General features: G+C 37.5%; 1 protein-coding gene across 6 annotated transcripts in view; it reads left to right on the top strand.

Annotated features, from left to right (window-relative positions):
* Positions 1-24,422, top strand: part of NTNG1 (netrin G1) — a 348,354-nt gene that overhangs the window by 285,699 nt on the left and 38,233 nt on the right. The window contains exons 8-9 of one of the 6 annotated variants that reach the window (XM_032155210.2): positions 7,553-7,720; positions 13,489-13,623. The exons of 4 other annotated variants lie outside the window; for them this stretch is intronic. In XM_032155210.2, coding sequence (XP_032011101.1) covers positions 7,553-7,720; positions 13,489-13,623 — 303 coding nt within the window. The remainder of the gene's footprint in view (positions 1-7,552; positions 7,721-13,488; positions 13,624-24,422) is intronic. One more of the 6 variants, XM_032155205.2, reaches the window with a different exon arrangement.

Genomic DNA, 24,422 nt, shown 5'->3' with positions numbered 1-24,422 from the left:
ACACATATATAGTATTTTTTCTATCTTCCCACTAGAACAATAGTACTCAATGGGGATGTGGGTGGATTTTGCCCCCCAGGGGACATTTGGCAATGTCTGGAGAAATTTTTGTTTTTCACAGTTTGGGGGTTGCTACCGCATCTAGTCATCTAATCCGTAGAGGGCCCAGGGATGCATCAGAAAAGCCTACAATACACAGGACAGCCCCATACAACAAAGTTGTTTGGCCCAAAATGGGAATCGTACCAAGGTTGAGAAATCCCACACTAGACTGAAGGCCTGGACCTCATTCCCTTTGTCTTCCGGTACATGATGGTTGTACGTGGTACAGGGTAGTTCTCAATAAATACGTGTTGCCAGTGGTTGCCATGCCACATTGTGTATACATACAGCTAAAGACCCCCTTTAGCTTTGCTTATACAACAGTAACAAAAGTTGTCTGAAATGCAATTTGACATTAAAAACTACATAAAACCACAGCAATTTTCAGAAACCTGCTTTTTCTCTGCCTAAGCTTATCTGTTAATAGACATGTAGTGAACTCTCAGCTAAAATAATCATTAACTTAGCGGTAGCTTGTTCTGTGGCTATTGTTTTTCTAAACTCCTTAATATATAGGACATAGCCAGATTCTCTTCAGGAATTCAAATGATGAAGGAATGAATTAAACATAACTTTTCTCTGTATCTTCCTCTGTTCCCCAAAGGAAGGGGTCTCAGGATCATCATTCATTCATTCATTTGACAATATTTTTTTCAGTGCTTAGTGTATGCCAGGCAATATCTTAAGTTCTGTAGTTATAATTGTGCACAAAACAGACACAGTCTGCCCTTGAATATTTACATTCAACTAGAGGCAGAGAAATTATTTTTGCATAATACTTTTTGAATATTATAAATTCTATGAAAAAATATAAACAAGATTAGGAAATTGAGGGATTAGGGAATGTGGGTGGGGGCTATTATCTCAGATTAAATGGTCAGAGAATTTTCTTTGAGAAGATATTTTAAAAAGAAGTGGGGAAACAAATAATGGAGATGTCTGGGGGTATTCCAGACCAGCAAGTGCAAAGGCCCTGGGAAGTGCTTGGTGTGTTTGAAGAGCAACATGGAGGCACTGTGCCATGAATTAGGAGGAGAGAGCTAGCAATGAGCCCCCAGGGAGGACAGGGGCCAGGTCACTAGAGAATGAATGAACTCCTCTTTTATTCTGAATAAGATGTGAAGCCATTAGGATGATGAGCAGAGGAATGTCATGACCTCACTAAAGTTTTGAAAGAGTCACTCTGTCTGCTGTGTGGAGATGACATTATCACAAGGGTTGAGGCCAGAAGAACAGTTTGGGGACGATGGCAGTAATCCAAGTAAGGGCTGATGATGCTTCTGAGGAAAAGGTGGTAGAGATGGTGAGAGGTGGAAGCTAAGCAGTTGGAGGAATGGAGTAGTCATTTACTGCGACAGGGCAGCCTGGGTGAGTAGCAAGTTTAGGAAGGCAACCCAAGAGCTCAGCTTTGAGCAAGTTAAAGTTGAAATGTTTATAAAACGTCCAAGTGGAAATTCTAGGAAGGCAGTGGCACACGATGGATGACTCTGAAGGGAGTCTCACTAGTTAACTGGGGAGTCAGTCCACCCTGGAAATAACTATTTTGGAATGGCCCGCATATAGACCATGGGGTTGGGTAAAAATCATCTGGAGTGAATATAGAGAACAAAGAGGTCCAAGGATTAAACCTTGAGACATTTGAGGAGATGAGGACAAGAAGCAAAAGAGAGAAAAAAGCAATGATGGGTAGGGAAGAAGGAGAATCAGGAGAATATGGTGGCCCAGAAGCCCCCTGCTTCAGGAAGGATTACCAGGCAGATCTGGGGACCCCATTGAGGTTTATGGTCATGAACTTCAAATGATACTTGTTTCTAAATGGTTGGAGAAAAACTAGCCACATTTAGCTACTGGGATATGAGCATGAAGAGATGAAAAGTTGAATTCAAAAAAAATTAGATTCAGGGGGTACATGTGCTTGTGTGTTTCATGGATATTACATGCATAACGGCCGGGGATTGGGCTTCTAGTATACTTATCACCTAAATATTGGATATTGTACCCAGTAGGTAATTTTACAACCCTCAAATATCCCCCATTTTAGAGTGCTCACAGTCTATTTTTTCCATCTTTATGTCCATATGTACCCTTTATTTAACCCCCACTTATACATAAGAACATGGAATATTTGATTTTCTGCTTCTCTCTTAGTTCACTTAGGATAATGGCCTGCAGCTCCATCCATGTTGCTGCAAATGACATGATTTAATTCTTTCTTATGTCTGCATAGTATTTCATGGTGTATATGCACATTTTCTTTATTTAAAAGTGTCCAACCATTGGTGGACACTTAGGGTGGTTTCATGACTTCGCTATCATACATAGTGTTGCAATAAACATATTACTGTAGTTGTCTTTTTTATATAATGATTTATGTTCCTTTGGGTAGATACCCAGTAGTAGAATTGCTGGGTCAAATGGCAGTTCTATTTTTAGTTCTTTGAGATATCTCCATATTGTTTTCCATGGAGGCTGATCTTATTTACATTCCCACCAACAGTGTATGAGTATTCCTTTTTCTCTACATCCATGCCAACATTTCTTGCTTTTTCACTTTTTAATTAGAGTCATTTTGACTGGTGTAAGATGGCACGTTAGTGTGATTTTAATTTACATTTCTCTGTTGATTAGTGATACTGAGAATATTTTAATGTGTTTGTTGGCTACTTGTATGTCTTCTTTTGAAAAATGTCTGTTCATGCCTTTCCCAGTTTTTAATGGGGTTGTTTGTTTTATTCTTGTTGAGTTATTTGAGTTCCTTGTAGATTTTAAACATTAGTCTTTAGAGGCATAATTTCTAAATACTTCTCCCATTCTGTAGGTTGTCTGTTTATTCTGTTGATTATTTATTTTGCTGTGCAGAAGCTTTTTAGTTTAAGTCCCATTTTTTTATTTTTGTTTTTGTTGTATTTGTTTTTTGGGTCTTCATTATAAATTCTTTGCCTAGGCTAATGTGCAAGAGTTTTTCCCAGATTTTCTTCCAGGATTTCTATGGTTTCAGGTCTTATATGTAGGTCCTTAATCCATCTTGAGTTAATATTTGTATAGGGTGAGATAGAGGTTCAGTTTCATTCTTCTGCATATTGCGAGCCAGTTTTCTCAGCACTGTTTATTGAATAGGGTGTTTTTCCCCATTGTTTAGTTTTGTCTACTTTATGGAAGGTCAGAGGTTGTAGGGTATGTGGCTTTATTGTTGGGTTCTCCATTCTCTTCCATTGATCTATGTGTCTATTTTTGTACCAGTACCATGCTATTTTAGTTACTATAGCTTTGTAGTATAATTTGAAGTCAGGCAATGTGATGCCTCTGGATTTGTTCCTTTTGCTTAGAAATGCTTTGGCTTTGGCTATTTGGGCTTTTTTGGGGGGGTGGGGTTCCATGTGAACTTCAGGATTGGTTTTTCTGATTCTGTGAAAAATGACATTGGAAATTTGATAGGAATTGCATTGAATTTTAGATTGCTTTGAGTAATGGGTGATTTTAACAATATTAATTCTTTCAACCCATGAGCATGGGAAATTTTTTCATTTATTTGTGTTGTCTGCAATTTCTCCCATCAGTGTTTTATAGTTCTCCTTGTAGAGATCTTTCACCTCTTCTGTTAGCTGTATTCCTAGGTATTTTATTTTATTTTGGGGGATATGTAAATGGGATTGAGTTCTTAATTTGCTTTGCAGCTTGAATGTTATTGGTGTATAGAAATGCTACTGATTTTTGTGCATTGATTTTGTATCCTGAGGGTTTGCTGAAGTCGGCAATCAGTCTGGGATTCTCCTACAGGATCTTTAGGCTTTTCTAGGCATATGATCATGTTGCCAGCAAACAGAGATAATTTAATTTCCTCTTTTCCAATTTGAATGCCTTTTATTTCTTTCTCTTGCCTGATAGCTCCGGCTAGGACTTCCTGGAGAGCTGAATTTAACCAGCATCAACTTTTAACTGGGATCAAGATTTCCTTATAATTGGAGGGTGGAAGGCCAAGGGAGTATATAAAAGGAAGTGATTATAAGGATTGGACTATGGATACTATGTAAGAAGAAATGGGAGGTCATGGGAGGTCAGTGATTTGAAGAATCAAATAATTATTAAACTATTAATATCATCCCTTCAGAAACTTAGTAGGATAATGCAGCTCAAGCTGTATCTTAATAGGTTCTGTGCCTGTGTGGAAAGACCAGGTATTAAAAAGTAGGAAATTAACAGAACTCCAAAAAATAATATAGCAGTTTAAGAGTCATATTTGAAATACTTTGCATTTATATAATACTCTCATGTTTTTCAAATCATTTTCAAAGATCTGTTTCTTATTTTATATGCTCAAATATATTATGGCCAGAGATGACAGCTTTATCAAAGTCTCAGAAGAGTACTGGAAGTCTTAAAAGAATCAAGTTATTATTATCCATTTTCTACATTATAAAACATTTTAATGCTTATAAAACATTTAAAGTATCCAATTATCATTTGAAATAAATTTATACTATTGTATGTTTAGCTGAATATGGTTTCTTATACCATTATTTATCATTTCCTTTCAAAATTAATAAATTAGTTTTTAAACAAGACCCATAAATAGTTAATGTCCCCAGAGAAATGTGTACTATTCATTAAATTCTGATAATAGTAGTGATAATATCACATTTAACATATTTATAGAGATTCATGGAATGGGTCTTAAACTGTTGAACTTGGGTATCTCACAGATTTGGTTTTCTTACTCAGATAAAGCTTTGTCAGGTAGATTAAAGCATGTAGTTCTGGCCATTGGGCAGACTGTACAGAATCCTTTAGGTACCCACAAAGGAACCATACTATGAAAAGTCACTAGCCTTATTCTCTACATTTCCCCAGCTTCATACCTTTGCCCACTCTTTACTCTATTCCTTTCACCTAAAATGCTCATTCCCTCCTATTTTGTTTTGCTTTAATAAACTCTACCTGCCCTAAGGAAGATTCAGAGTGCGCATCCTGTAGGACATTTTTTCTAATTCCCCTCATGTTAAATCAAGTTCTCCTTCTACTTAGATTGCTTTGTGTCACTGTTTTTTCTCTGCACATACTATTTTTTTCTGGTTATCTGAGCATATGTTGTCTTATTTACTAAATAAGCTTCCAGGCAACAAGCTTCTATGTAACTGTAGAAAGCTCCTAGATGAATTTTTGCACATAAAAGATGCTTTTGAACAAAGCTCTATTAATTAAATTAGATGTACCAAGAACCAACCCGGGTTAGGGAACCTGAAGAAGGACAGCCAATAAGAGACCTCTTCCAGAGGAGGGGACCCAGGGGCAGGGCTGTTATTGCCCCTCCTCAGGAATTCCAGGCAGTTCTCAAAAAGTCTTTGGGAAGCAATTAGGTTTGAGAATTGGGTTTCCTTCCTTCGACCACTGCTCTCAAAAGGCTCTAGTCCTGAAAGATTGTCTTTATTTCAAACCCTCCAACAGAGAAGACTCCAGAAGCCTTTCTGACTTCCTCAGGAGTCAGTAATGCCAGTATAAACAAGGCATAACTCAGAGCGGTACAGAGGATTGGTGGGAAATGCTTGTTGTTTTACAGGAGGTTTTAATTTAGTAATCTGTAACTCTATGCTTATTGGTGGTAGTATTATTATTAACTTGGCATGCCTTTACTACTAAATTTATATGGATATTTTCTTACACTGTCTCCTACATTGGAGTCTCAAGGCCACCTTCTCCCAGTACTCTCCCTCTCCTCCATATTCACCTCCCCTCTGACTTCTTCCTGTCCTCACACTCATCCTTCTCTCCCTGTGCACGTACACATGGTGATACAGCTCACCTCAAATAAAGGAAGTGGCTTGGCTTCAGGATCCCCCCTTTCTTCTCGCCTCTCTTTTAGCAACTGGGGTCCCAAAGTTGCTGACACTGTTTCTGGTTATCTTCTACTCTTCACCATTTCCAGTATCCTCCTCTGCTTCTATCCAGATTTGATTTCATTCCATCAGGACCTTGTTCTCAGCTTCCTATTGTAGTAACTAGCTCTCTAACAAATGAATATGAACTTTTCTGATGAGTGGTAGCATATTAATTTTTTTAAAAGGTTAAAAGTTAGCCACCTCTTATTATTATTTACTTGACAACACTTACTCATTTTTATTCTAGTCATCAAAATATAATATTTGAAAAATTTTATATAGGCCAAAATAGTAACTCAACACCTAGCCAAGTTCCTGACACATAGGTAGACCAACTCAATAAAAATATTTATTGAATGAGTGAATGAATGAAAGAATGAATGTGTTCAAATAATGACTGTGCTTGGCTTTCTAATGGGATAAAATAAAAGCAAGATAGATATTGATGCAAGAAATATTTTTAAACAAAATTTGCAGTATCCTGGTTGACCTTCCTTATAAATGTCCAACTAGGCCTACCCTCATATTCCAAGAAGACAAAACAGATACCCTACCTAGTTACCACTCACACTTTTGTGATAATTATTTCTACCAACAGAGACTTTGTCATTATCATTTATTTTAAAAAGGTTGAATTGGATTTACAACTTCTTGCTCTAGATGAGATGCAAGAAAGAAGAAATCTAGTCACCCTCCACCCTTCCCCAACTACTCTCATGCTCTTCTTCATCTCCCTGTCTAGTCATTACCACCATCACTCCTAAGCCTCAGAGACACCTCTAACATTTTAGAGAAACAAGGAAAAGAAAGGTGGGGTCACAGTAGCTATCTAATTCTTCTTTTGTAGCAAACTATTCTTGAAACTTAAGAGAAAAGGAGGAAATCTTAAGAGCACTTTTTCACACAAATTATCTCCCTGCTTTTTTTAATATTCTTTCACACATATACATACAGATTTGGTCTGAAGCAAGGCTTAAGAAAGCCATCTTCTCTTAGCATTGGGGGAAAACAAAAATAAAGAATTGTTTAGTTGTCTAGAACCCTATTAAATTTGCCATGATGTATATGAAACCCCGACTGAGTTGCTGTCTTGGCATGATGTCAGAGAGCTAAAGGAGCCATGGTGATGGTACTCAGACTCTCAATGCTCACACAACCCCCTCCCACTTTTTTTAAGGCTGAAAAGATGAAGAGAAAACAAGGGAAATGGTGCAAAGACACTAAAATTCTCCATCTGCAAAAAAATAAAAATAAAAATAGACTTTTTCATCACTAGAAACAGAGGCTTCCCAAATTTTAAAAGGTGTACACCTGCAAATGCTTCTGTTCATCTTGTCTGCCAAGAATTAACAATCTTCAGTCTTGTTCCGAATGTCCGACCTTTCTATCCTGCTTGAAACAGATGCTATTTCCATGCCAGTCACAACCACCTGTTGCCACCATGTGTTGTGTTGAATCACATACATGTAATGCCATTCCACCGTCTTTTCTCCATCCCTCATTTTGCCCAAGCATGTAGTATGCTATTACTCTGCTACTGTATACACTCTGTATACATTTCTGTTCTTCCTTGCAAGATTGTGAATGCTTCGGCCACTCCAATCGATGCAGTTATATCGATCTGCTAAATACAGTCATTTGCGTGAGCTGTAAACACAACACTAGAGGGCAGCACTGTGAGTTATGCAGGCTGGGCTACTTCAGAAATGCTTCTGCACAACTGGACGATGAGAATGTGTGCATAGGTCAGTTCCATTACAATTTCAGCTATTCTTCTGTGCCTTTTGAGCTACGGGGAGATATTTAGGGTGGAGAGGCTGGCGATTCGCACCACGGTTGAGCCAGAATGAACTTTCTCAATGCAGCAAATATCCTGTGGTAGATTTCACTTGTGATTTCGCTTGTATTGGTTGAAATCATAGTTGGGGGATATACTTTGAATCCTTATGTTGTTGCTTTAAATATGATGATCTCAGAAATCATGTTAAAGAAATTAAGAAGTTTCTTCCCGTTTTTTGTTTTTGTATGAAATTTTAAAACCTGATGATTCTGAACTGATCTTATAGCCTTAAGTTATACATTCAACTTTCAAAATAGAAACTCATTATGTGGGATTTAATTATAGATATGAAAAATTGGGGTACAGACTCTTGCATATAATTGGTGATCAATGGGTATTGATAGATTGAAAATATTGCCATTTGAAATTGAAAATAACTAGCAACTGGAAATGTAAAAGTTTGTCTGACTTCTTCATCCATAGCAATGAAATTCCATTTATTGAATTTTCCTACAGCTCCCAAAAAGGAGGAGTAATTTCTCAAAAGTATTCTAGGCAATTAATTATCTTAGCCCTGGAAAACTGCGTCCACAGAGGCCCCTGAGCACTTTCCCTTCCCTCCCCACCAATGACTACTGCTCTTGGCACCTAGGGAGGACCAGGCATCTTTCCCACCCAGAAAATCTCCTACCTTTTACATAGTGAAACCTGTCTTTAAGAATGTGGGGGTGCCAATGGAAAAATAAGAAACAGTAAATGGAATTTCACTTCATAATTCACGCTGAAGCAATGCATATATTTGAAATGCTGAAAAATATATGTGTAGCCATTACCACACCAGTAGGTAGCTATATAGGCACCCAATTTTAAAGGTAGACTTTTTCACATTGAGGTACGTTCAATAGGATACACAAGCTGAAAAATGACGAGCAATCTTTTTATCAAGAAGAGAAATCCAATCCGTATTTCTGTGATCATTGTCCTCTGATTGGATCGTCAAGATCCAAGTGTGACAAAAAAAAAGGCTGTAGAGTTGTTTTTAATCAAATTGGGCCAAGAATATATAATACTGTTGGTGTCTACAGTACTTTCTATATTTCAAAGCATCTCCTTATTTATTATTTGTCAGTTAGGAGAGAAAGTACTGGACTTAGAGGCCAGAAAGCGAGGCTCAAATTTCAGTTTGCTATCTCATGGCTGTGTGCCATAGGTAAGTCATTTGAGCCTTCTAGTCAGATGAGGATCAGATGGGATGCACAGGAAACAAATGGGATGTTGGTCAACTGTGAACTGGCTTGCAGATGTCTTGTTTTGTTTTTGCTTAATCCTCATTAACAAAACAGTGGGGTAAGTATTACACTAATTGTTTCCCCTATCTTGTCCTTGAGAAAAGTAAGGCAGATTGACCCAAATCTTACAGCAAAGGGTTTCTGACTTCAAAGCGTAAACACTTTCTCTCAACCACTGACACAATTAGCAAAGCTAAACTTGTCAGGCTTTTACTTATGGTATGCGTTTTGGATGACAGCAGCAATTCCACTCTGAGTTTATGAACAGAAGTTCAATTGTCTTCATAACACTTGGGTTACAAAGATTTGAGGATATTAATAAAAACCAAAAGACATGTAGTTGTCTGAATTTTGAATGCAGAGTACATTTTACTGAATGTCATTTATAAAAATATATAAATGTCATGCTATAGATAGGTAAACAACAGAAAAGCTAAAATAGATAGGAACACAGTATAAAAAACCTAACCATTTTTACAAAATACGTAAGATTAAAATGTTTTATAATATTTAATATGATTTTAAATCAGTCTAAAAAAGTCCTTAAAAGGAAATATTTTATTCCATAAAATTTATCTTATCAGGTAACTTAACAATATCACAATATATTTTATTCAGAGTATTTTATTATTATGAAGTTTGGCCTTTTTTCCAGTTCTGAAGTAAACTGTGAACTCCACATCTGCTTCTTTCTATCCAGTTTTAAGAGGTATGGTTCAGTTGTAAATCCATATTTGATTATCCACAGACTAGAAAACAGTCCATTCAGTGTCTGCCTTTTAAATCACATAAACTACAGAAGAAATATGAAAAACAATATCAATTTTGTATTTATTTTTACTTTTAAAAATCAAGAAGAGTTTTCCTCTCCATTTCTAGAAAGTTTATTAATTAAAATTATAAACTTTTGGAAAATTCCATTTTATTGAGGTAAACCTGTTTCTATTTAGTATTTTGTACTTGAAACCAAGAGAAGTACTTGGTGAACACAAAGGAGTGCATTCTTAGGTACTATTAAAGTTAGCTACATTAGGCCAGGTGCAATGGCTAACGCCTGTAATCCCAGCACTTTAGAAGGCCAGGGCAGGTGGATCACTTAAGGTCAGAAGTTTGAGACCAGCCTGGCCAACATGGTGAAACCACATCTCTACTGAAAGAAATAAAAAATCAGCTGAGCGTGGTGGCCTGTGCCTGTAATCCCAGCTACTCAGAAGGCTGAGGCAGGAGAATCACTTGAACTTGAGAGGTGGAGGTTGCAGTGAGCTGAGAGAATAGCGCCACTTCACTCCAGCCTGGGCTACAGAGCGAGACTCCATCTCAAAAAATAAAATAAAATAAAAAGTAATATTAGCTAGATTATTCCCTCACCCACCATAATTTCTTAAATTATTGCCCTTTTCTAAAGGAGAAAATTGTGTTTAAAGAATGAATTGAAAAATTTGGCTAGCTGATAGGTACTAAGGTCTATCTCTTATCTCTAGTGCTTATATGCACACAATGAATTAATAACAATTTCCTTAAAAAGCTGTAGATTTCACTTACCCTGCTTGAGGCGCTGAGGGCAGTGATACTGGGGCTGCCTGTGCACAAGGCTGGAGTTTGCCCTCTCAGGGCCGTTGGAAGCCTGTGGCTCTATTGCTAAGGTTTGCTCTATGAGACAGCATGAACCTATTTGCTATTTTCCACAATTAAGATTCCTAAAGGGCTTGAGGCAGGACTATTAAATTCAAAAGGATACATCACAAGTAATTGAGAGTTAATTTTAATACCATTTTGTATAGAAAGCACTAATGAAAATGAAGGGATATTTACCCCATTCACTTTCACAGAATAAGGCACTAATCGTGGAAACTTTCAACTTCATCTAAGTCTTATCTACACTAAAAATAAAAAAAGAACACTTTGCCAATTCTTTAACAACTGACAATAAAATTCACCACCCTTGCTGTAAAGGAACAACTCATATCTTTGACAAAATGTAGGCTCTGTGTGATGAAATAGATGTTGTAAAATACTTGCATCATTTTATATTATGGCAAATATAAAATGCAGCAGGCTGTTCCATGTTGCCACAGTGATTGCTGCTTTGTAATTACTGGTGAATTTGCCCATTTTTCGTACAAATTCCAAACACAGCCATGTCTCCAAAGATACATGTAATTACCCTGTAATGACGCAGCAATTACATGAAGATGACATCCTTGCATGCTTCTGTTTCATGTAAACTTGAGCATTAAGCAGGAAGCTAGAGGATATATGGTTTGTGACCTTGAGCAATCACTGTTAATAATCCTGCTAACAAGCTTTGCTTCACAATGAAACAGAGTTCAGCAGCTGCTGCTAAGCATTTCTTAAAATTATGATGTATTATTTTTAATTCCCCCTTGAAACCCATGATCGGGTAATCAGAGGTACCTTAAATAGAATAAGGTGAACAGAAGACATTTTTAATACCTATAAATCAATTCTAGTATAACTTTTAAATCAAGCAACGCCCCGCACCCCAGGTATTTTATGTTGCTTTGTAATCTAACAGTCCTGCATGTTCTTCCTAATTTCATGGAATAAAATATGATCCTCCAAGGCTCTTTGCGTTACTCCAACATCCACCATTGACCATCATTCCATAAATTACACTTTTAAAAAACTGCATTATTTGTTATATAAGGTGAAGGGAAGGCCACACCCCTTCTTGTCCTTTATTTTCATGACTGCAAAACATTACACTTACCCACATTTTCCTATGACAATGACTGGAATATATTATGGTTTAAATGTTCTACTTTTTTTATATTTTGTTTACATTTTTTTGCCTCTAAAACCTTATATTAATTAATGGTCATGGGCTAATTGACTGGAGGAGTATGTGAATTCACGTTGGCCAGATGTAACTCTGCTTACTGGCTTACAAAATGTTGGTGATTTATTGTCAACTTACACACTTTAAACAGCAAAAAAAAAAAATTATAGTTTTGATATAGGTACAAATTTGTAATGTGCCTATGTACAGACAAACATGAAAAGCTTTCACAAAATTAGTATTTTAAAATTTTTTAATCAGCTTTCATATACACACTCATATTAAAATAGAAAATGTCAACTTAAAATAAAACTCTAGTTGTTAAGTACAAACTAAGCCAGGCAAGGAGACAGCATTTTAGAGTTTATTAAGTTTTATTTTTACCTACATATATAACTGTTCATCATATAAATGTTTGTTATAAAAGAATGCTGAACTCGAAACCTGACTTAATTAGCATAAAATAAATCATAATTCTAAGGTACTCCGCATTTATTTGAAGAATATCTAATTAGTGTCTGTGACACAAACTTAGAGTCAAACCCCTGGATCCATCTATAATGCTAAACCCTGAATCCCCATAGCGAATCTAATAAGCTAAACTTGATTATATTAAACTAAATTTTCAAGACTTCTCTTGGTTAGTTGGATGGTATGGTTTTGTTTGGTTTTTAGTGAGGGAACTGCTTAATGTACCCATTTTTAAATAATGGAAACTGAGAGGCACAATCACTTCCCCAAAATTACTAGAAGAGTAATGAGGAAAGGAACTTTAGCTCACAGTACTCAAAAGCTGCCAGCTACCTGCACTATCTTTCCAGCTAATAGAAGCCTAAAGGATATTCATTTCTGGTTCAAGCTTTAAGCAAAATAGAGCTTCAGAAGTAAAAATACCCTGTATAAGAATGTGTGAGGAATCAAGAAAACACTCTATTCACCTTTTATTGTGCAAAGCTGTGTTGTCCTGCCAGCAGACATTATAATGAAAAATATACATCTTAAATTATAAATATGTTGAAATTTATTTGGGATTACAAAGTTTATTTTTTCTTTTATGATTGTTAATCTGGACTGCATAAAAGCTGCATTAATATGCCTAGCAAAAACAACATCTAAAGGCTTATCACAAAATGATATATACATGAATAAGTTAAGATGCTGTCCCAAATCATAAAGTAAAACTACCTTTGAATGAGCAAAGTGCATTCATATTGTACTTTTAAAATGTTCAGCAGTTCTCAAATATTGAGTGCAATGGCTAAGCCCATTTGAATAATTTAAAACACATTTTACACTGATGGCATATGGATTTATCCTTGATATACAAACTTCTCATGGTATTTATTAAACCATCTAAAAATATCCTAAGAAATGGACTCTCCATTACGATCTGTTACCAGTGAAAAGCATGTCTTATTTCCTTGGAAGTCTTCAATTGATTTCCTCCCATATCATAAAAATGATATCATGGAAAGCTAAGCAAATAAATAAATGGTCGTGAAATAGCCATATTTGCCGAAGCATTTCATTAATGGACATCTTTCTTTAAGTAAGTGATGCATTTAAGTACGTGACGCTCCTGTGTTGATAACCTGTAAGCCATGCAGACTTGTCTCTAGCATGTGTGTTGTCTTGTTTCTACAGAGTGTTATTGTAACCCTTTGGGCTCAATCCATGATCGTTGTAATGGCTCAGGATTTTGTGAGTGTAAGACTGGAACAACAGGGCCTAAGTGTGATGAGTGTCTGCCGGGAAATTCCTGGCACTACGGCTGTCAACGTAAGTAACTGGGAGCTGCCCTCTGCCTGCTGCAGCATGGCTGATTTCTGCTTGGCTAGGCCGGTGCGTGCAGCTTCTCAGAGCAGAAAAAGATCCAAACCGCTGACAAGTTTTAAAAGCTACTTAATGCTGCGGCCAATGTATGGGAGAGCAATCCATCAGCTGTCCAACTGGCTTTTTTGAAGCCCATCTTCATCCCCTCAGTTAGCTGGAGCAACTTATATTGAAATATTGTATGGAGATCCATATACCTGGCTAGACCATAAATTAAGTGGCACAATAGGGACCCAGCATGGGAATCTTCACCGCAGAATGAAGGGTGATGTGCATGTGGTTAATATATTTCTTGAACTGAAAGCTACCCTGGAGCTCCAGAGTTCATAAATTAAATGATATCTACATAACTTATTACTACCCTGGCTATCACTGAATCTTAACCAAAAACCTAAAGGTAATAAATCTAAGGGATATTTAAACGTGGGGTAAAATAAATGACAAAAATCAATATTGATTTTAAACCTCTGAGGTTAGGCACTATGCGGGCAGCTGTGGACAAATGCCATTTGGTTCAGCCTCATTTCTCTTGAGATTACCAGGTCTTCAAAGCTTGTCAAGGCAGGTGGCATGTCAGTGTGTACAAGGAACATGAATTTTAAAATCAAGGCAGAAGTTTCCCTCTGTCTTTTATAACCTTTTCTGCTTTTGAATTCTGAACTAACTTTCCATTTCATCTATAGACAGGTATTTTGCTAGTATTAAAGAACCACAAGACATATCCTGTGTAGCAGTGTGGTCCAATAGAAAATCAAGCAAGCCACATATGTAATTTGAGATGCTTTTGCTTTTCACATTAAAAAAGTAAAAAGAAATAAGAGAAAATAATTTTAATAACTATTATATTTAGCTCAAATTATGTAAGATACTATTATTTCAACATATAACTGATATCAAAATTATTAAGGCTATATTTTTCATGTTTTTTTTATTGTCTTTGAAGTCAGATGTGCATTTTATACTTGCAGAAAATGTCAGTTAGGGCTGGCCATATTGTAAGGCTTAATAGCCACATGTGTCTACCATATTGGACAGCACAGCCCTAGAGTTATTTTTGCTTACTTTTCACTTAAAACAAATGTCAGCATGCAGGAATCATCTGAAGCCAATTTCTATAGAAAACTATATATTATTTATATAATACAGTAATAATAGCAACTTTTATATTCTATAAAATAAATTCTGTATGATGAATTCTATAATAATAACTGTGTAGATCCAATATCTATACAAAATTATAGAATGTTCTATCTGTTACTTATAGAATACATAGTTATCTGGCAGCCACACTTCTAAGTAATGTTAATCCAAAGTGAAATGCCATGGGCAGCAATGAGCTCTGGCAATAAGTTGAAATTTTGGCATTGAGCAGGCCAAGGTTAGAATGGGATCAAAGAACTGGGGACTGAAGTCTCCAGCCTTGCTGGAGAGGAACACTGAAAGACAGTCGAATAGTCAGAAGTCAGGCCTCACACCTGCATATAAGGTCTAGATAAAGCCATGGTTTAAAAGTCTTGCATGCTGTAGTTTTCCAGAAAGTGCTAGTCCTTAGTGCCTGGGAGAGTTGGTGGATCCCAGCAACCATGTGAAGTGCCAGGGCTCAGAGTGAAGCTATCAATCATGGCACAGCTAGACCTCAAGGCCTAGAGCAGGCCAACAGTCAGGAGAAGAGAAGGAGAATAGGCAGAGGAAAAATCAAAACCAGCACCAAGACTCAAGGCATGAAGAATAAGGAGACTTTGTAATTAAGACACACTTCGCAAAGAGAAGATCTCATGTAAAGCTCCTGAGGAGCAGGACCTAAAGAATGGTTTGCTGGAGTGTACTCAGGGTAAGACGTGGGAGAGGAAAATAAATCAATCCTGCTTTGGGAAAATGCATCTCAAAAAGGACCTAACCCAATTTTTCTATATTCATTATTGGAGTATTATAAAAAATATGGTGTTGTCACCAACTTTTCCCTTCTGGAATCAAAAGACTGAATTTAAGCCTTACCCTGCCACATACAAATCATAAAACCCTCTGTGCCTCAGTTCCAGAACCTCACATGCTTGTTATATGGATCACTGAGATGATGAGAGGACATGCATTTATTCTTTTGAGTATGTATTGAGTACCTACCATGACTTAGGCACTGGGCTAATGGTAGGGCACAGAAGTATGAAAAGAGAGAGCTACTGTGGACATTTGGACATGGAGTTCACATCCGAGTGAGAGGCCCAACAATTATGATAGAAGATAATCAGAGCTCAATAAGAGGAATGTACATGTTATTTGTTAGTGAAGTCCAACATGGGGAGTAAGGCTTCCCAGAAAAGTGGCATGTAGTAAAGCACTAAAGGATCAGTGGAGCTTTCCAGGATAGGAATCTTGGGTAAACGTGATTGAGCTAACACACTGTGTTCCAGAACTTGTGTGTGTGTGTGTGAGCATGCACATGTGTTGGGAGTAAGGGAAGATGTTAAACAGCATCCAGGGACTAGATTATGTGGTTTCATGAATCCCAAGCTAAGACATTTTATGTTGTCAGGGAGGAAAATGGGAATCATCATATGGAGAAGATATGGGATCCATCATATGGTTTTAAGCAGAGAAATGAAGGAACAGATTTGTTTTTAAAAAGATTATTCTAGCTACTAAGTAAAGAAAGGAATGGAATGGGTTGAAATTAGATTTGATATATAAATTTAACACCGTCCAAACACACCTTTGAGAACACAGGAGATTTTTCTCACTCTGAAATTTTTCTTCCTTCTCTTAGACCCACCCACATAGGGCTGGTATTCCATGTTAAAATATAGAAATTCTTCTGTCAGTTAGTAAATGGCTACTTCACCAAGATCCTGAAGTGCCTTCCCCTGGGATCTCTTGGGCTGTCACCAAGGATCAGCAATAACGGGGTAACACGTGTCACAGTAGCATGCCACTAGCACCTGCTCCAGGATTATAGTTGATGTACATTCTGATTAGTTGGTGCTGGAAGGTTGATAAACATTTTTTTTCATTTCGCTCCTGTCCTCACACACATGAATACACTCAAAAGTGCCCCTTGAGTGCATCCTTGTCTCCCTTTCCCCTCTCCCACTGCTCACCCTGACTTCCACTTGCCCTGAGTTGAACCCATCCTTGGATTTGGCCACAGTATTAGTAGAAGAGCTATTAACCTGGCAAAACAAAATCAATGCCAAGCAGAAAACCAGTGGGAGAGTAGGGCTGACAGTGGTGTTGCAGTGATGAGCTGAGAGTAAACAGGCATTTAGGTAGGCACTGCCAGGGAGGCAGTAGGAGAGATCAGGAAGAGTCCAAGGGATCCAGGCCCAAGGTTCCAGTCCTCCCAGAGGATTGTCAAAAGGAGCCATGTGGAATTGTGGTCCAAAAGGACTTGGGTTTGGGAACAGAAGATTTAAAAAAGGGATTCAGTAACTGACACTGTTGCCCATATTCTTTGAATAGAAACAGTGAATATGCTCTTTGAGTAGACTCAGGATTCATAGAGACCAGGGTCTGAATCCCATCTCCACTTCTTATGACCTGCAAGACTAAGAGGAAATTACTTGGCCCGTCTAAGCCTGGTGTTTCCTCTAAAATGGGGTAATAATATGACCTAACACATATAGTAATTGTGAAGGTTCAAATAACATAATGAATGTGGACCTCATAGTACATAGTAAGTGCTCAATTATTATTACTACTTCCAAGCACATGTTGATATTGCACAGAACTAGGCAAGAATCCATGTTCAAAAGCTTTCATGCAATGTTACTGCAGAACTTGTTTGGCCACTATTGAGGAATCAGACTGTTGACCTGGGGGCTTCTAAAAAGCCTCCTGGTTAGAGACAAGACTGATTCAAGAGAGTGAAGCAAAGCTGACCCCAAAGCAATTATGGGGTTTGAGCTGGGGACATTTTAAAAACTCCAGGTTCATCAGCAAACTTTCTGCTTGAGAGGCCACCAATTATGTACTGTGTAAATGTAGGCAACTCTTTCTGAATTAAAAGGTGAAACACTTCTAAACCACTAGAATGAATGGTCTTTAGACAGCATAGAACAAATAACCTAGGAAAGAAAACAGAAATAATAAGATTTCAAGGAGGCCTGGCAGAATCAAGATTAGTGTTGAGGTTGCCCAATAGAAAAATGAGACATTGGAAAGAAAGAGAAAAAAAGTTTTAAATGATCCTTTTGAAACCAGAGAAGAGTCAATAGCTAGGTTCTAGAGAATAAAATTGAACCTTCTACATAGGAAGCAGCATTCCATGCTTTATCTAAAATATGAAGGGTTAACATGTATTGGGAAGTAACTAAATAGTTGTTATCAGCGCCAAAGTAACTGCACATAAAGGAGATTTATGACTTTTCAGTTTGGGAGAGTAGAAATAGCCACTTGTAGAACTAATGTGAGTGGTGAGGAGATATGTTTGTCTTCCTGGAGGATGTATGTAAGACACATGGGAATATCCCGCAGGGTTTATTAAAGCCACCAGTTGTTAACTTGTGTGAATACTAATGGTACTTTCAGAAGAATTCATAGTCCGCTTATTTAAGTGAAAGTCAAAAGATTTGGTGATATCAGTTAAATGTTATGATTTTGGAAGATACTAGAGCTGTAGGAAATAAAAAACAAAGTACACATAGCAAGGGGGAGACAGATCACATCCTTCTCTGACTACAAGTGGGAAAGGCTTTCCATTTTTAAGGAACCATGTGAATAGATTGGGCCCACACATGTAATCTAGGATAATCTCTCCTTTTCAAGATCTTTAATTTAATCACATCTATAAAGTCTCTTTTGCCAAGTGAGGTAAGAGTTGCTGGGGATTAGGATGTAGATATCTTTGAGAACACATTATATTGTGCTTATCATAATAATAATCAAGAATGTCAATGTTTCATGCCAGAGATAAATATGCAGGTGTTATGAAGACAGAATGCAAATCATGCTGGGGAAAAAGATATGCAATGGTAAAACATATTCAAAAGAAATACTTAAAAGGATTTGAGAGGAGTAATGTATGTCAAGCAGGTATAGATGTGCATTGTGCATTACAAGGTAGGGATAGTGAAATATGTTTCAGTCAAGACCAAAGACTATGTAAGAAAGGTACTGTGAGAGCATATTGTAGACCACTAGACCATTTAGAGGATACATTGTTCAGAGGAAAATTGGAAAATTTAAATATTCTACCTTCCAAAATGGGGGAATTCAAATATCAGGAGTTCTGCTAAAAGATTTGTTCTGGTAAAATTGTTTACTTGCATTAATGAAAATTTCTTTACCCAAAAGAGTGGAAGAAGCAGTCTGGGAAGCTACCACTTATTGGTACCATGGAGAAGGCATTGTCACATAAGGGAGCAAACACTATTAAAAATCTAAGAGGTATTGTTCCAAATATTAAGAAAAATTCAAAATATTCCTGGGGGGAAAAGGTAGGATGTTAGACCTTTTTAAAAATGGGTGTGCACATATGCACATACACATACAATCACTTTTATTAAAAATAAAAGCATAAATTGTTCCCAATAGACTACCTAAAAAAAAAATGACAGACTTCTACGTTAACCAACTTGACTATCAAAGGCTCTTTCTTCTGAGGTTTTGATGAACATTATTTCAGTCCCTACACTGTGTTGCAAATTTAGGCTAAATAATTTGCAAAAATGCAGTTGGTATAGAGCTGTGCTGACATAGTTCAAATGACAAAAATGTAAAGATGTTAGCTTACATTAAAGCTCAATTTTAGACAGTATATTATATAAGTGGCAAAGGAACTAACAATTTCAGGTTGAACAAAGATCAAAGGAGGTTATAGTCCCGCTAAAACATATCCTGAGCAGCCCACATCAAGGGGCCAGTTCTTGGAAAGAGCGTTCTAGCATTGCAGACAGTGATGTAAGAGAGGCCCTTCTTCGATGAAAGTTTTTTCATATGAAACAGCATTGAAGCAGCTTGATAACATATGTTACAGATGTCAACCAGTGTTTGGAGGACTAAGTAGATGTGATTCAGGAAGATAGAACAGGGACCATGAATAATGGAGGTGGGTTTCAATTTAGCATTTTCCAACAGTTATGCTTTCTAGGTGTCTGAGAATATAGTAAGTGCATTGAGTAATGACAACTTCCCCAGACTCTGGAGAAGTTCCAATAGAAGCTGAACAGGCTCCTATCAGCAATACTTTCTGGAGAGTTTTGGCTTAAATGAGAAGTTGAGTGAAAACTCCTTAGGGCCTGTTCAACTTTCCAGCTTTAACGTCAGACCACACTCATGCAGCAGAGGGGAGGCATCGTAAAGGTGCCCATCTCAGTTTCTAGTAAGAACCACAGTTTGATCACTTGGCTGTCCCCTACACTCTAATCTTTCTTTACCCACAGATCTCAGACTCTCATACCTCCCGCTAGCCATGTTCTCAGTCCTCACTTCCGGTTTCCAAAAGTCAGAAACTAGAGACTTAAATAACTCCTTTTATTCTAGGGATTAATTGGTTCCTATCAAACTCTTCTATTACTATAGTTCAGGAGGTTTTCTTTTTTTTTTTTTTTTCTTCTTGGAGGGGGTAGGGGATTAACTACTACAGTCCTGACAACTTGTGATCATGAAGGTATTAAGATGATGCTTCCAATTGCCTCTGTGAGATGAAGATTATACCTCCCTGGACAAATACCTTGTGCCTAACTTGTAATTTTTCAATTGTTTCTAGTTGCTGTCTCTTCCTATTTGTCGTGTTACATTAAAATGTCTAGTTCACATTTCCCCAGTTGACCTCACACTTTGAATTCATTGACAGGCAGCATGTTGCTTAAACAAGGATGTGTCTGTGATGCTGCAGAACATCTGTAGTTGCTAAACATATGATTTCCCTCATTTGGCCCTCACATCTCTATCAATCCCTATCACTACAAGTTGGTCTCATCAATAAAATGAACGGCATCACTGAATCCAAGTTTTTAATTTCCTTAGTTTCATTAGTTTCCAATAGCACCTTGAACACAGCATCATTTCCCTTGCTAAGCACCACATACATAAGAGTGATGAAAAATAAGTACTCAGAGAAAGGCACTTGATGTTACTGTGGTACAACTCCCAAGGGTGGGAAGGAAGTGCTCTTTAAACAGAACCAGTAGGAGCCTCCCAGAGGCAATTTAAAAAGGAAAATATTAGGAAGACAGAAGATAGAAAGTGGCAATTTGTAGGCATTACAAATAAGCTGGTAGTACTCCTGGGGGCAAAAAGGATCATTTTGTCTGCTACATGAGCAAACCCCAGGGTTGCCCCCAGTTGTGAAGTTTCTCTTGATTCAGCAGGAAGATGCCACACCACTCAGTCTTGCTAATAGCCATTGCATTCCAGATGCAGCTGTTATTTTCCATTGATTCTTAAATGTAAATTTAATTTGGGATTGTTCGCAAAAGCCCACAGACCTCTAAACATCAGGGACCTGATGCTACCTCTGAGCATGGAGAGTCAGGGCTTATGCTATGGAAATGACTTTAACTCTTCACACACTAATGGCTCCATTCCGAGCACCCACAAAAGGGATATACTGATGGAGCTGGCTTGAAAGCAGTGAGTTGTTCTGAATGTACTCCACAGTAGCATCATATCCTAAATACATTCAAAACCCACAGCTCCTGAATTGCTGAAGCTTAGCCTAGGGCAAATGCAGACAGTGGACATACCAGACAGCAATTCCAGGCATCCCCTGGCATTCTGAGGCTTGCCTACTATTTAGCCATCCGGTGCTCAGCTCAGAGAGGGGCCTCCACTTTGACCTGGATGGGCAACTTTTCATATTTACTTGACAATCCATGTTAATTTCCCCCTTTATTTAAAGAGAATATCAAGAAGGACATGTATGCCCACCACAGAACCACTGAAGCTCAACAGTAAAAGGTGTCTGAAATGCTGGTGCTCATGGAAAAATGCAGGCACAGTTTTATCTGCTAGTAGCTGAGAATCAAAGCAACAGCCTGATCCTACCTGATAATAAGATGATAAGAAGGCCAAGTGGTAATACAATATGTGAAGCTCTTTTCTTACATAAGTACATAAATGGAGTTTCACCTTGGGCCATTCTTTACTCACTAATGAGTGTATGTGTGAGTGTGTATGTGAGAAAAAATTTCAAAATTTTCTAAAGCTACATATATAATGTCTAAATGTGAAAATCAGCCCAACTGCAAAAGGGCCATCCTACTTGAAACTTGAAGAATAAATATTTCAATTAAGCAAGGGAAAGTTCTCAGTCCCCAGCAGAACAGAATTCTGGGGAAGAGGAGTCACAGATAGACTATGATGGGAGAGTTCTTGAAAACTAAATTGTAGGAGTCAACACAGTGAGATGAAAAGAAGTCTTAGATTTGGAGTCGGGGTCTTGTTCTAGGTGTAACTCCACCACTTCTCCAAAGAATGTTTGCTCAATCATCAGCCTTTGAATTTCCTTCTGTGAAATCCTAGAAAGGGCTTGGATATTCCAAGGTTCCTTCTTGGTCTGAAATTCTGTGATCCTGAAATCTTACAAATCGTCCCATCAGTTTACATATGGACTTATTTCTAGTAAAGAATTATTACTATTTCAAAATAATAAAAAGTGTTACTTATTGAGCCCTTTGTATGTGTCGGGAACATGTATGCATTATTTCATTCCACAGGAGAAGATTATTTTCCTTATTTTATAGATGACAAAACTGAGATTTAAAGAGGATAATTCCACCAACTCAAATACCTGTTAAGTGGCACACCAGTTACTAGTGAATTTTTTTTTTTTTTTTTTGAGGCGGAGTCTCGCTCTGTCGCCCAGGCTGGAGTGCAGTGGCGCAATCTTGGCTCACTGCAAGCTCCGCCTCCCGGGTTCACGCCATTCTCCTGCCTCAGCCTCTCCGAGTAGCTGGGACTACAGGCGCCCGCCACCACGCGCGGCTAATTTTTTGTATTTTTTAGTAGAGACGGGGTTTCACCGTGGTCTCGATCTCCTGACCTCGTGATCCGCCCGCCTCGGCCTCCCAAAGTGCTGGGATTACAAGCGTGAGCCACCGCGCCCCACCTACTAGTGAATATTTATTGTTAATCAAATGGCATTTTATAGGATTATGTCACTTTTACTTTGCAGATAGAGACAGAAGCTTTGATAATTTATTCCAGGGGTCAGCAAATTCTTTCTGTAATGGGCCAGATGGCAACAATTTTAGGCTCTGTAGGCCATACAGTCTCTGTCACAGCTACTCAACCCTGCTATTGTACTGCCATAGACAACGCTTAAATGAAAGAGTGTAGCTGTGTTCCGGTAAAACTTTTTTTATGGACGCTGAAATTTGAATTTCATGTAATTTTCATGTGTCAAGAAATTTTCTTCTTTTGATTTTGTTTCAATCATTTAAAAAAGGTTAAAACCATTCTTAGTTCATAGGCCATTGTAAACAGGAAGCAGGCTGGATTTGGCAGATCATAGTTTGATTTATTCCAAACTCAAACAGCAATTCAAGATGAAGAAACAGAGGACCTGTTAAATAAAGAATGTGAAGCAGAAGGCAGGAAAGAACATAAGAAAAACATACAGTTCATTAAAATGTGTCCTCTGTCTTGACATGGGTATCACAGGGAGTTGAACTAACGGGTTCTTATTTACAAGGCCCTAACTGTTCTTAAGAAAAATGTTAGGGTTCCCAGAAACATGAGGGCTTTGACCATATCATTTCCAGGACAAGATCACAGACATAATCAGTGCCATCTGTTTAAAGGCTTTAAGAGCCAGCCGAGCCAATTTAGCATCAATGTAGTACAATCAGCAACTAATGAAAGAGAAGTCAGGGTGGCCATAATATGATCAGGATTGCTCATGTTGGTGTAAGGGATCATTCAGTTGTATTCTGCAGGAACAACCCGTCATCTTGAATATCAGCAAAAAGCTCTATTCAGAGACAATTACAGTAATAATATCGGGTTATAATACCATGTTCACAGGAAAAAATACATACAGAACATGTTCAGAATGTAGGTTTTTACCATTGCCTTTTAATATCAGAGACAATTATTCTGAACACAGTGCATGACAGTGCTGTGAATGTGAACCCCTGCATTTCTGCCTAGCTCTCTTTTCAGTGTGATTGAGCCCATTGAACCCAAGAGATTCTGGATTACCCACAGGAATAATGTTATAACCCAGCACTGTTAAATGCATATATGCTTTTCATCCCATCTTTATAAAGTTTTCTGTTTACAACCTTCAGTTATCCATTGCTACAAGGAGCGGAGAAAAGGCCTTCATAAATACAGAGTGATCGATTGTCTTGATGTAAATTTCCAACATAGGCACATACTGTATGCACATGGAAATTTAGACTTACACACAGTTCATCTGCTCTGCCTGTGCCTTAATCTTTGACTCGTTAGCAGTCAAGATCATCCAGACATTGCTGGATGTTCATTTTTAAACAGAAACAATTGCTAAGATATATTTTTAACAATATTCTTTCCCTTATTCTGCAAAAGCGTAGGATTAACATTACATATTAACATATTACAGATTTTTTTTCTAAACTACAACTCTTTTGGGGAAATGGGCATATGTCTCAGAGATAAAACACTATAAAAATGATGAAATATTGATTTTATTTTTAAGGCATACATTTAGGCCTCTTTTTAATTAGTATTGTTGACCCAATGGACTTAGCCTATGTGTTAACCCATATTTCTTATCATGAAAATCAATAATATGGACAACTACTATGTTCCCACAGATGTTGAAT

Source organism: Hylobates moloch, unplaced genomic scaffold (genome assembly GCF_009828535.3).
Source record: "Hylobates moloch isolate HMO894 unplaced genomic scaffold, HMol_V3 SCAFFOLD_5, whole genome shotgun sequence".
Classification (NCBI taxonomy): domain Eukaryota; kingdom Metazoa; phylum Chordata; class Mammalia; order Primates; family Hylobatidae; genus Hylobates; species Hylobates moloch.
Note: the sequence above shows the minus strand (reverse complement) of the source record. Positions and strands in the feature narration are given on the sequence as shown.